Raw genomic sequence first — 14,389 nt, forward strand, 5'->3', positions numbered from 1 at the left:
CATAAGATTTTATCCATCTAAAAAGATTACCGTGTATACCGAGACGCCAAAGCTTGTGTAAGAGTGTGCTATGACAAATCTTATCAAAAGCCTTGGCAAAATCGGTATAGACGGCGTCTACACTAAACCCTTCGTCCATGGCATTTAAAATTTCATTTGTGAAAGTAAGTAAGTTACTATCTACGGAACGTCCCTTATAAAAACCATGTTGATGGTGGCTTATATGTAGACGAGCAGCATTAAAAAGCTGATGAGTGACGATCTTTTCGAGGATTTTGCCAAATTGGCATAATTTAGATATTGGACGATATTTTTCAATGTCAGAAGAAACGGGGCCTTTCGGTATTGGAGTCACCCATGCCTGTTTCCAAATTTTGGGAACACAGGCCTCATCTATGGATTTGGAAAATAATAATGTGATAGGTTCAGCTAGTGACGAAGATCAATTTTTGATTAAAAGGGGGTGTATCCCATCTGGACCAGCGCCCTTGTTGACATTTATTGTGTTTAAGTACTTTAAGACTATATTGCGGTTAATTTCAATGGAGTTTAAATCTATCGGAGGATTGCAGGGTGGATCTAAACTAGACATGTTAAAAACATTTGATGTGGGGTTTTCAAAAACTGAATGAAAATGATTATTAAATAAATCACAAATGCTTTGTACATCGGAGGCGACAGACCCTTTGTAGTGCATTAACTGTGGGAGCTTATCTTTTTTAAATATAGATTTTATATAGGTCCAGAAAAAATTAGGATATGTTTTAATTTTCTGTTCCGAAAAAGATATGTAGTTCTTGTAGCACACCTTTTCAATTTTTTCTGCTCGTTTACGTAAAACTTTGAAGCTATTATAGTCGAGAGGATTTCCATACAGTTTCCATAATTTGTGGTACTTGCGCTTTTCGTTCAGCACTTTACGAAGGCATCGACTATGCCAGGGTGGTACAGAGGTTGATGAACGTAAAACGCGTCGCGGTACGTATTTATTAATTAAGCTACGTAATAAGTTGTAAAACTTCGTGGTACAGTCCTCCATAAGCATACCTTTAAAGAAAATATGCCAGTCTATTTTTGATAGTTCTACATTAATATTTTTATAGTCAGCGGCGTGAAAGTTGTAAACAAAATTAGGCGATAGCTTAAGACTAGGTGTATATTTAAATTGTAATTTAAACGTTAGCGATTTATGATGAGAATCTTCATATACAAGTGGTTGTTCAGCTACTTCCACACTGCAATCGCAATTACAAAATATTAAATCTAAAATTCGATTATTGCTATTAGAAAAACAACTAAATTGATTCAGAGATGTAAATGATATAAACTCTTGCATTAAATGTGTTAAATAGCTACCATTCGATAATAATTGCATTCCGGGCGTGGATGCATGAGGTATCCAATGTGCTTCAGGTATATTAAAATCACCAGTGATCAGAAATAGATCATTGGGGCGTTCGATTACGATTTGACCACAAATGTCGACAAATGACTTGAAAGCATCTTTATGACTCGCGCCAGGAGGTATATATATACAGGCGATATTTAAGAACCGTTGATTACATTGATTACCGGGCGTTAATAGACCTGTACCAGGTTCAAGTGGCACGGATACCCACACGCAGTCACAATAAGAACGCGGGGGCACGGGCCAGTCGCGGCTGATCGGTTTGTAATCTAATAATTCGGTAATTTTGACATAATTTTTGTGGATATTAGCCATAGCTATGCCCCTTTTAGAATTTTTGATTATTTTAAAAATTAGGAGCGAAAAACAGATTAAATACATAAAAAAAATTATGTGGCTGTGGTTGATATACAACAAATTGTGTCAAAATATTCTAAATAATGTTAATATCCAAAGAGGAAAATGGGGACTACGTTTATATGAAAAGGTGATTTCACGTGAGTCCTCCACTTTCGTCTTAAAAGAAGAGGTACGTGAATAAGTAAAAAGCTTGGCAGTATCTCAGATAATTAACACACGGCCCGATTCGTTGAATGAAATACGATAACGATAAGTTCTGGTTCAGATAAGTTCTCGTTTAGATATCGTTTGTTTGTCGTATAATTCATAGAAGCAGCTCGATTCGGGCAACCAATGTCACTTTGACGTTAGAAATATCGTAGATAGATCTTAGTGGGATCACAGCGGAATCGAAATAAACGTCAATTTTGACATATCGTTTAATTATCGATCTTTTAAAGATCTTTCCAAGATCTTACACGTGTCTTAATCATTCTTAGAATCGGACCGACATTCTAAATCTGTGTTATATACTATGGACAGACTTTCAAAAGTATATAACACAGATTTAGAACACGCTTAGTTACTTTTGCTGCAGATACGGACTGTATGTACCTAAGTAATATTTCATTGTAGGTTTCTAAACTACTATTTTATGTACCACTAAATCATAATTTACAACTACAGTCTGTATTGTGCTGAAAATATTACCTTTTGCTCGAATTTTCCTGACTTTTATTATCTTGGAATCTCTTGTTCTAGCCTCTAACTTTATTTAATGGAACCAATGTAAAAGTCACATAGGCAAAATTTCTGTTAATAAAGCAATATATTGTAGGTGTATTTTTGACAGCCAACGAGGTTACGCTTTGCGGCCTCGTATAATATGCGCTATTTATTATTCATTAATTTAGTCAAAAATACATAAGATATTACTATAATATATTTTATTAATTAATTAGACTAGATTGTCAAGCGCTCTAAGTTGCCATGCCTTATTATACCATTAGGTACTTACATATTGCACCGTGTAGCGGCGTCTAGATTACCGTCAAAATCATGGCTATAATAATTTGCACCACATATAATTATAGGTACTCTAGTAATAAGATTTCGGTAACATCCTATAAATTGAAGAGCAGGTGATTTCCGAAACAAAATTCAGAATTTTTTACATTATTGTTACACTAGCAACTAACTGTAGGTAAGTAGGTACCTAAATCTTAAAGCTTAAAGAGACAATAATATCAATGTCGATTTCCATCGGTTAATTCGGACTAAAAAAACGGTGTCTTTCCGGTGTCTATACCATAAATCGTCTGTAATAGCCGAAAGGGCCCATGAAATGTGACGTTATCTATGAAAAGGGACCTTATTGTCGATGGCGCTTCCGCCGTTATAAACGATGCTCCGATACAAATAAAAAGCTACGCGACGCAGTGCGACGTAAACGCCATCGACAATAAGGTCCCTTTTCATAGATAATGCCACAAATATGAATACAGTAGGAATATGCATATACCTGGGGGTGTGGCCTGTAACACGAGCAATAAATTTAACTGTAGCCTGTACTCATCACACTTACCAACATTTGTTCAGTGATTTTTGAAAATTATGAATTCTTTAGACTTCCTATTTTTCATACAAATTAAATATTACCTTCAATGGACGCTGTCATTGTTGTAATTGACGTCGATTGTCTAAAAATAAATAAAAAAGTTTTTTTTAAAGTTGTTGAACAAATGTTGGTCAGTTTGAGGAGTACAGCCACATTCGGTATATTATATAACTCGGTAGTGGTGTCCCACACTACACGGGATAAGTGTCCGGGACATTTGCAAGGCCGTATTTTCATATAATATAACATCAAGTTACGAGTATCAATATTTTCAAATTTTTTCATTCACATTACACGTGTTGCATGAGTGGCATGACATTATTGTAAGTAGATATTTAGGATCAATATTAGTTTAGTATTAATATTGTACGCCGCATCGCGGTTGATTGTGACGATTCGTCCCGACATAATTTTACTTTAAGATCCCTTTTTAACTCACAATATGACAATTCGGATGTCAACTTCAATTAACGTCATAAATTTCCTGAATATTGCCGAATTCTCTCAACTTTGGAAACATTCTAAGATTAAACTTCTAAATTTTAGTCCGGAATTTCTATTTTTATTTATGCAGATTAATTCAAAAAGAGATGGCAAAAGGTATGTCGTTTCAATTAACCCTTGCCGAGGTCGTCATATGTAGTTCATTGCTTGTTGAGCCATTTAAGGTTTAAGCTAATTAAATATAGCTAATTAAATAACCAAATTTTGGTTATCAATACTAAAGATATAAAATATCCAATGAAAAGTAAAACCTATTTAGGTTAAGCAATTAAAGTCCGTGACTGTACATATCTACTCTTTGTCTCTCAAATAACAGCCAAAAGTACGCCTACCTTTACCTAGTTATTATATTAAACATGTCCTTATACCCCTTACCCTCCCCCTCTTTTTTAACTCCTTGTTAATACGTAAATGTAACGCTTATTTTCCCGAACCAAGTTTTTTATGTAGCTATTCACTTACAGTAAGGTACTTACAGTATGTGTTCTTTATTATAAGCCTGGTTGCTCGCGCATAATAACATGCAATAACAGCCCAGATTGTAGAAACCTAATACATTAATAGCATAACACATTTCAAAAGTGTCCGTGTGGTGTGACATGTCCGCGATATCAACTAAAAAGCAGGCAAACTCGAAATAACCGAATATGTTAAAAAAATTGCGGACGAGTACAAGCCTAAAACTATCGGCTCGATTCGAAGAATGAGATACGATAACGATAAGTTATGGTTTAGATAAGTTCTCATTTAGATATCGTTTGTATATCGTATAACTGACAGAAGCGGTTCGATTCGGGCAACCAATGTCACTTTGACGTTAGAAATATCATAGACAGATCTTATTGGGCACACAGCGGATTGTAAACGTCAATTTTGACATTTCGTTTAGTTATAGGTCTTTTTAAAGATCTTTCCAAGATCTTAAACGTGTCTTAATCATTCTTCGAATCGGGCCGTATATGGAATTCTGCCCAGGACCTCGATACCTATTATGGCACATTCCAAAATATAACCAATTCAATATTAATCCGTGCCCTGCCAATAAAGACACATGCATAAGCCATTCATTGCAATGCACGAGGCGCTAAGGTTCCTACCACTTGACCCACTGGACACCATTCTACACCAACGCTTATGGTAGGAAAGCGAACCATAACTGGAGGGCTATAATAACCCAGATAAGTGAGGTCCCGAAATATACATTCGAGTTTAAAGCTATATAAAGTTTCAGGTATGGCTGAAAAACTTAGCTAAATAGTACTCAATTTAGTATTTTTTTTCAAATATAAAGTACTACGCCGTAGTTCTAAGCAAGAAATACAATAATGAGCGTTCCATATTATTTCCTATAGTACTTTATAGTAAAAAAAAACTATAGTACCTATAGCTTGTGCAAAAAATGTGCTAGATGCATAATTCGAACTTTAAAAATCTGTTATTGATATGTAATGCTCGCACTCAAATACTCGCACGTAATAACTGAGATAAAAAAGGTATGAATTCGTAAGTTCGAATCAGCATCCTGGAATCTGAAATTGAAACAATGTATTTTCTACCTAGGACAGCATTTCTCACAATTTCTTATGTATGTAACATTGAAATCCTCGCGGAAACCCATTACATTTTCGACGCCGTGTCAAACACAAAAGCTGTCACTCTGACGCCACGTCACCGAAGTGTCAAAACTGGAATTGAACTCTATGCTTATGCACGTAGGTCTATGTTGCTCAGTGGTTTGTGACGGATTAATCCGTCTTTGGCGTCGGACCTACGGTCTGGATATATCAGTCATTGGCGTCCAAAAGGTTAACTAATAAAAACCTCTTTTTGGTACACGTACCTTTTCAACACACTTGCTCAAAACGGCGTTTTTATTCCACCGATTTTTGGCTCATAATCCTAGATATTAAACACGCGTGCTTTTTCAGTATATTATAAGTATTATAACACTCGTGCTTTTTCATTATACAGGGTGATTTCTGGGTCGTGATCCAGAACCACTTTTTCTGAATCTATAAATGATTTACATATCATACGGTAGTATTTGATTGAAAGATAATTAGTTTGATTTTTATTATTTTTCAAGTAAAATTAATCTTATATGAAGTAATCATGGTCACCCTATGACTTTTGACATACGCTGTATGGAAAGCGACAAGAGTTGACAAGATGTTACATTGAGTGGGGTGACCAAACTGTATGCAAACATGTTTTTTTTCTACTTGTCATCTGAAAAATAATCATAATTATTGGTGATAATAAATAATGAGCAACATCATTAGAGTCATCTTTGAATTCTGTGTGATGTCTTGTTCTCTTGCTCCACGACCCCGAAATCACCCTGTTGGATATTCCAACTGAGTTAAGAAGGTAACTGATTGCTACTAATATGCATGGAAACGGAACCCTCTTAAATTGGTCGAGTAGATCTTACAACGCGGACTGGCGGGAGCCGGTGCCCAGCCCGCCGCCGGGGCAGTATGACAGATACAACACTGCATACTTAGCGATTGAACAATTAAAATTTGATTAATATGAAAGTTTCTTTTTCCTCGCAAGTGTGTTGAAAAACGTCGTATTAAACGCGTGTGCTATGGTCATTACACACATCGGCTTTCTTATTGCGCGCTCGCTTGCAGCTCGCGCGCACAATATCGCTTCGTGTGTAATGACCAACTTAGCACACTTGTATCACAATGTACTGATGTATCAGTGCAGCCTTAGCGTTGATATCACTGAGTCATTTATACATCTACAAAAGTATCCTAATCCCAAGGACTACGAACTAAATATAACTCAAAAATTTGCTAAAGGTACGATATGAATCTTTGTTTGAAGAAACGTCACTTTTGACACTGACATATCTTCAAACAAAAACGTCCCTTTCACACTGACATATCCGATCCATACCGTATGTTTAGTAATTTTTTGACGTATCTTAAAGTTCGTAAAGATAGCATCTATGCTAGTAGATAATATCACCGATTTATTTGCCGTACATCGACATGTGCTATCACATCATTCCACATTAAATCCTTAAAATACACATGGCTACCAAAGATGCCGAATGTAGAAAAAGGTTAACTAGTCAATTTGTAAAGTAAAAGTGTCTGCAAACAGTGTCGGTACCAGTATAACCATCGTAGACGCGGTCCGTGTACTAAATAGTGTTATTTAACACGGAAATTGAAAACAAAACAAAGCTTAGGTACATTTGTGTAGCTTCCATGTTCAAACAATACGATTTATAAGATATTTTAATCAAACTGTGACTGAGACATAATTATGAATTACAATTGAAATAAAAGTCCCCATTGGGAAGTGACAGCACTTTTATGAAAGATATAATATCTATTGGACAAACTCAAACAGCCCTTACAAAACTTTAAGTCTCCACAATAGGGCAGAGAGCTGGCCACGACAAAGTTACACAATTTGCTAAGCTATCAAACTCCTCTATTTAATTAGTGTGCCTTACTCACTATCATTATTGATTACTGGTTCCGGACAGTTGGCACCTGGCAGATGTTAATGGTAGATTTCGGAGTGGTACTTATTAGGTCAGCAAAGGGGTTGTAACTAAGTATAAACTTGCTCACAACTTCACAAGTGGATAATTTATCCCTGAGTCTTTGTCTCGCTCTCGCTTTTCAGGGGTTAAGCTGAAGAACGAACTAGGTATTTACTAGGTACCTACTACTATTGGTGTAGTTAAGTTCTGCCATCGTGTCTTGCCAGCCGAGCCGATAGCCGACCGTCATTTTCGTCACTAGAAAAACACAAGTACTTTAAAAAAATGTAGGTAGGCATGCTATTTGCGTCAGGAATGGTTGACCAGACTATGTATGAAACCGCCCATGTCCATTCAATAAGACTTTAGGCAACAAAAGACCTTCATCGTTCGGAGTTAACTGTTACACCTACAGACCCTGGGTCCTCAGTACCGCGACCATATCCCAAGAATTGTCAATGGTTCTCAAAAGACCTAATTAAATGTAATCAACTGCACATCGCTAAGTGTGACTCCGGCCATTCGGACGGAAGAGAAACAACCATTTCACAATCCGGACATGGCCGCCGATGCAAATGGCCGCGCGTTTGGAATACAAAATGGTGGCACCCCATATTGCATAATGGAATGTAAGTAGACGGACGAGCTTTTTGTTGAATAAGAGCAAATTTCACTTTCTAGATCTAAATGTTGATGTAATTGTGTTTTGTGATGGAAGACGTAATTCGGACGTGGCTTGAAAGCTAATTTAGTTTTGTTAGGTCTTAGGTACTTACCTAAGTATTTAGTTTAAATTCAAACTCAGCTTGAATTTGAGATGATGTTCGAATTAAAAGAATAATGTAATCTATAACACTAATAAACAGTAAAAGTTAATCAATAAATTTTAACCTTTTATGTGTCTGTGGAAACGAGTCAAGGGATTAAATATTTTCTTCTGCTACAACCACTACGAGTAGGCATTATTGAAATAATAAAAAATGCCAAATCAAAATCGTTCACCAAATTGAAGTCAAAGGATTTCCCGCTAATTCAAAAATCACGATTTAGAAACTAGAAATGTTAGAACCCTGTGTTGGTATAACTTTAACACCACTGAACTCATCAAAACTACACATTCGACTTTAATACTAACTCACTCCTAGACTCGCAAAGGAAAAACACTAACAGCTTAAAATACTATAATCAACAAAGTTAACTGACTCTCCATAACCCGTATTGCAACGAGATAAAGTCTATCACTATTCAGTCAAGTGTATTGTCTTTATATGAAATACAGTCGTAAATCCCAAAGCACGCAGTGAGTGAGGTGTTAGCGGACATTACAGAAACGATGATCGATTGGTATGAGCGATTCAGTGGTGAGAGCCGCACTCGTGCGCATGACAATGTTTTGACCATCGGGGATGTAGTTCCAATTGCTTACCTACCGTACGCTGGCAAATCGAACGCTTCAAGTCAGACGTTTTCAATGACAAATTGTGCGTACGTGTGTGATTAATGCCAAATTTCTATGAAAATATGACGTTTAATAATTACACCTCCTCACTTTGTTAATTCAAGTCGGTGCAAAGTTAGTCTAAACGTATACTGGCTACGCCATTGTGACTATATCATACATTTTTAAAAATAACTTATGTTTTGTTTTAGTATCTCACATACACTACTCAATCGCACTTTTAATATATGGCAACATCCTTTCCTAGCCCCCCCCCCCCCCACAACCCCTCACCTCCAACCAATCGCCTGTGAAAAATGAGATCCTAACGCTGGCGCCCAAAACTCCGCACTCACTTAATTAAACTCAAAAATCAAGTAATGTCACGTGCATTGTTAATCGTCTATTAAATTACGTATTTGTGGTGAATTACGAACCCAAAATTTGGAGTCGGCGGTCTACGAAATATCGAGGTGAATCCCAGCCCCTCCGCTGAGTCTATAGGCGAAGTGCGTGGTGCGTGAGGGGATGCTAAATGCAGGTCTTTGACATGAGAATGTGAACTTAATTTGGAGGGCTCAAAACTTCACCCATTAGCCATCTGACTCGAAAATGATTGCAGTTCTACTGGTTATAGCCGTTTGTTAACGATATTACAATTTTTGTAATTAATCAAAATTGAAAAATCCACGTCTACAGGTGAAAAAAAAAATTTTACGACCGACGCCTCATGTCTCCTTAAGGCGTATATAGTAAACACTCCTATAATGGAACAGGCACCAGTAATGGGATGGTATAGACAAATCCTGAAAAACAAGTATTTACCATCAGTTTTTAATCGCTGGCAACATTTTACCATAAACGAGCCAAAGATCTACTAAGTTTAATTTTTCATTTGTTAGTTTGAAAATTAATTGCGCCATACATCTCATGACTAGAGCAAAAAACCATAGTTTTAATTGGTTAATAATATTGAAACCAATTGAAGTAGCTTTCATTAAATACATAGAAAACACAAAGGACGAATTGGACATTCAACTTTTAAAGCATAAAGCGGTAGAAATTTTACTAATGTCGGTGAAATATCAAAAATACTCCAAATTTTCTCTTAAATGTCCCATGATTGGTGCCGTTAACATAAGACAATAAAGGATAGGATGTAGTTAATTCGCCACAACCAAATCATAAAAATACTGGTTTGCATGAGGCTATGCGCTCGATAGGCGTTGTGATCGTGAACCCTGCTGTCCTGTAATTTTCAAAGTTTGATGCAACTTCACTGTTCCATTCCCAGTTAACAATGACCTGCCATTATGAAGAGCTTATACGAACTAAGGATTCAATTTCTGATGGCATTTAGGCGTAAGATGTTTTGATACCAATGTTGTAATACTTGTATAGGGTTTGACTGTTTTAACCATATTAGTCATAGTCATGTCATGTAAAGGGTCACGGCGTTTCTTCTGTAGGTACATGTCACTTGAACAGTTGTTTATTTCATTTCATATACCTAAACTTCAGCTATTTTCCTGGAAATACTCATTATATATTTTTAGTGTTAGACAGTATGGGCGTAACTACTAGGAGCATTTCTAATATACAACAGGCCCTGGTCTAGTCTAGGTACTAACTGGTAAGCTAAGGATGGGCATACCAAGTCCTGTAACCAATAAAGAGGAATATTTATTTATTTATTTAGGCAACAAATAGTCTTATACAAAAAATAATGTAATAATAAGCAATGTGTCAATAGACCTTATTAGTCCTGTTGTGACATACTATGGACATATCCATGGGCAGGTCAAAAATAGAATATCTATACGGGTCGCTATTGTCACCCTAAATGCTAAATTACAATGTCACTAATAAACAATTAAACAATATTTTCAAACCAATCGCACTCACTCTCACCACTCTTGCTATGCTCAAACATAAACATCATATCTCCATATAAGTTTCATAGCGACATACGGCTTTTTGGCATTCAGTGGTACGCCAGGACTTTCTTAAATACTTCGCCAACGAAAGCGCTCGCCATTCAACTCACGCGTACCTGACGCGTGCCTTGCCGCCCTAAGGATCCCGTATAAAAACCAAGCCCATAGAAAAATTAAATCATTGTTGCTCCATTAACCAACCGGGCCGAACGTCCAATTAGAAAAATTAATGATAGTGACCTTACGACAATGAAGTGCGTTTTATTTGTGGCTTGTGTGGTGGCTGTGAGGGGGTACAGCATAGGGGACAATGAGGTTATCACCCCACGTTTAAGTACAAGTGAGGATCTGTTGGACAGTGTTATCAGTGATTGTTTCGACACCAGCGAGCCTTCAGCGTGTCTTAAAGTCAAAGTGCTTTCATACCTGGATACGCAGCTCGGAGTGAACAAGGAGTCGGCCCGGTCTTTCGACGACAAGAACATCGATAAAGTGATCTTCGATCGTGTTGGGAGGATTCTGAACGCGAACGAGTTCAGGTTCAAGCTGCCGGAGTTCATCTTCCAGAATGCTGAAGTGTCGTACAGGGCTGATCGGGGATTCGATGTTGAATTCCCTGAGGAGAGTGAAAATGGGGAAGGTGAGTGAATCATACAGTTTTCATAACCAAATAAAGATTCTTGTCTAAGCAAAATTTCGTTACAAAATATCTAAGTTTTTAGCGATTTTCGGAACTGATCAAGAGCTCCTACTTCTTAAAAATATCTGAGGTTTGCCTTTACCCGAAGGTTTTAATTCCAATTTCTCTTGCAGCTCGTGGTCTCTTGAAGAAGAAGCTTCTGCTCCCCGTGCTGCTACTTTTGAAGCTGAAGATGAAGGCGATCATGCCCATCCTGGTGACCATCATCGGCATTAAGGCCGTCAAAGCCCTGATTCTCAGCAAGCTGGCCATCACCCTGGTGCTTGGATTCTTGATCTATAATCTGGTTTTGAAGAAGGGAGGTACGTATGACTTGATCAAATATAGAATATATTTTTTTAACCTAAAATACAAAAATCCGTATTAAGTTATGAGTAGGTAAATAATTTGGAGTGCATATTCATGTAGCAATGATAAGAACACACGTCCCGTCTGAAGCTGATATATAAAAACAATAAAATACCTTTAAGCTTACTTACTTAGCTCTACCCATAGCGACGAATACTACCAAGTACTCTTTCGAAGTGTAAGCAGTGACGTCATAATATGTTTAAATCATTAGATGAACAAGCTAGCAGATAGCTATTACCCAAACCCAAATAAAAAAAAACACTCACCAATTATCTTAAATCAGTAGTCTTCATAACATATAAATTACTAACAATCGCTTGATTTTTGTCTTCCCAGCTATGCCCATGATGATGGCCCCAACCGACGCCCCGCCAGCACCCCAATACGGACCCCCCGCCTCACAATACGGACCGCCCTCCACCCCCGCCGCTCCCGCGGACTCCTACGGCAGCCCCCAATGGGAGCCTTCAAGCTCCGGCCCGTACTCTCGCGTCTGGGACCCGAGTCAGCTCGCCTACAGCTCATACTTCCCTAGCGAATCTAGCTCGTCTGGTTCTCAGTCTCCGAGCTACTCTAGCGTAGCTTCCATCTCGACTGTTTCATCATCATCATCCTCGCCCACCTACTAGCTACCTCTAAAACATCATGTACATAGCACGCACGAACGGATAGAGTTTAGGAGCTAATTTATTGATGATATTTAAATTATTTATTGACACAATAAAGAACTGATGTTTTACAAGTTTATTTGCGTTTGGCCTTATATCCGTCTAATTCCAATCCAATTCCAGTGCAATTTTAAATGGTCCTTTCTTTCTCCGTCTAACGCGATGCCTTAAGATAGACAATTTACCCGATTTTAACTTATGTGTAGGTAAGTACAACATACCTACGACATAAATTGAGTTAGTTTCTTACCTTCATGAAATTCAGGATATAAAATACGAATACAAATACATATTATATATAAAAGTTCAGACAAATGCACAAATTAGAAATATTCATACTATACGATATATCTACGATAAGATACGTATGAGGTAGCGGTTGTCCGCCCCGAAAACCGTAAAAGTAGACGGACCCGAATGGCAGAGGCAGAGGAAACCGGAAGATAAAGGTATGGAGAAACCTGAAATTTGAAACCATCGAGAACTAGGAAAATAATGAGGCCCTTTTATAGCAATCAAATCTAATAAAACAACAACGAGGTGGACAAAATTTATATTTAGCTCAAGCAGAAGGTCCGCGCATCCAATGAAAGTGTAGGTTAGTAAGTACCTATCTACCTGCTAGCGATATCAAACAAACAAACTGGGGGGCTACAAGATGATAATCGTTGATAGAAAACGCCAATTGAACCCCGAACAATGTCCTATGGAAATATTCACGTCATTTTTGTAGCATCTGTTATCTCAATTTTTTTCTTTCTTTCGTTTTGCGTTTATCCATACACGATTGTCATCTTGGCTAAGCTTCCAGATTATTTCCATGAGGAAAAGGGCTGGGAATATGTTGTATGATACGAACAGTTGCTTGATCTAGTTTTTACCGCCCTTTTGGAGTTCCGGACAGTGAAAATCAGTACAACGACATTAGTACAAACGCCCCACATTAATATGGACCCTATTGTCTAGACCCCACACAAACTAAAATGGGATCAAATAAAAATGCAATTAATGTTCAATTCACGTACTTATTTTATTGTATGACTGGTGTAGCATCGTTTATGAGTGAAAACGGTCGAGGTTATCAAAGCTATCGGTTATACAATATGGAAAAGTGGAAAAATACAAACTGTAGGTAACTACTAATAGAAGATAATATTATATATTGTCAAGTTTTTAAACAGTATATTTACTTACGGCTTTACTTCGAGATATATTTATTTTGTTTTTATTTTAGCAAACTGGACAAATGTGACAATCCATATCAAAAGGGACCTTATGGCGGTTGGCGCTTACGTCGCGCAGTACCGCATTAGTATTGGCGGGCCACTAATAATGTTGTATGCGCCGACCGCCATAAGGTCCCTTTTGATTTGGACTGCCACATATATAATCAAAATAAATAGACGATCTTTAAACCTAAGTACCTAGCCAGTAATTTGTTTTTATTTAAAAATTGGGATGTGTAGTTGATGATTGATATAGTAAAAAAGAAACTCCTACGACTCTTAGAGAATTACATAGGATACCGTTTTTAAACTGTTTAATAAATTGGCAATACACCTCTTCGTATAAATGGGTTGCTAAATATTATTGTCTCGGGTATACGGATCTATATCTGACTGCCTTATTTCTAGTTATATAAAAACTTCTTTATAAATACTTTAATATATATTTTAAAGCGAGAATCTGAAATATACTTAACTTGGTTTACTATGTCGACCATTATTTACATAACATTTAACTATTACAATTTCAACAAATTACATCATTTTTATCAATAAATAGATATAACATTTACTTACACGAAGGATGGTGTATTGAAATTAAACTAGAGAGAAGCGAATAATTCTATCTGTAACGTGATACAGTGAGAAAAGCGAGGGATTTAAATACTCTTCGCAAGTTATAGACAATG

At 37.0% G+C, this 14,389-nt stretch overlaps 1 protein-coding gene across 1 annotated transcript; it reads left to right on the top strand.

The window, feature by feature from the left end:
- The first annotated feature begins 10,572 nt into the window (after positions 1–10,572).
- On the top strand, positions 10,573–12,551 carry LOC133529797 (uncharacterized). The gene is made up of 3 exons (XM_061867609.1): positions 10,573–11,395; positions 11,569–11,757; positions 12,143–12,551. Exons 1-3 carry the CDS (start codon positions 11,005–11,007, stop codon positions 12,433–12,435), a joined length of 873 nt encoding a protein of 290 aa, XP_061723593.1. The 5' UTR covers positions 10,573–11,004; the 3' UTR covers positions 12,436–12,551.
- Positions 12,552–14,389: the final 1,838 nt, after the last annotated feature.

The sequence above is a fragment of the Cydia pomonella genome, chromosome 21 (genome assembly GCF_033807575.1).
Source record: "Cydia pomonella isolate Wapato2018A chromosome 21, ilCydPomo1, whole genome shotgun sequence".
NCBI lineage: Eukaryota > Metazoa > Arthropoda > Insecta > Lepidoptera > Tortricidae > Cydia > Cydia pomonella.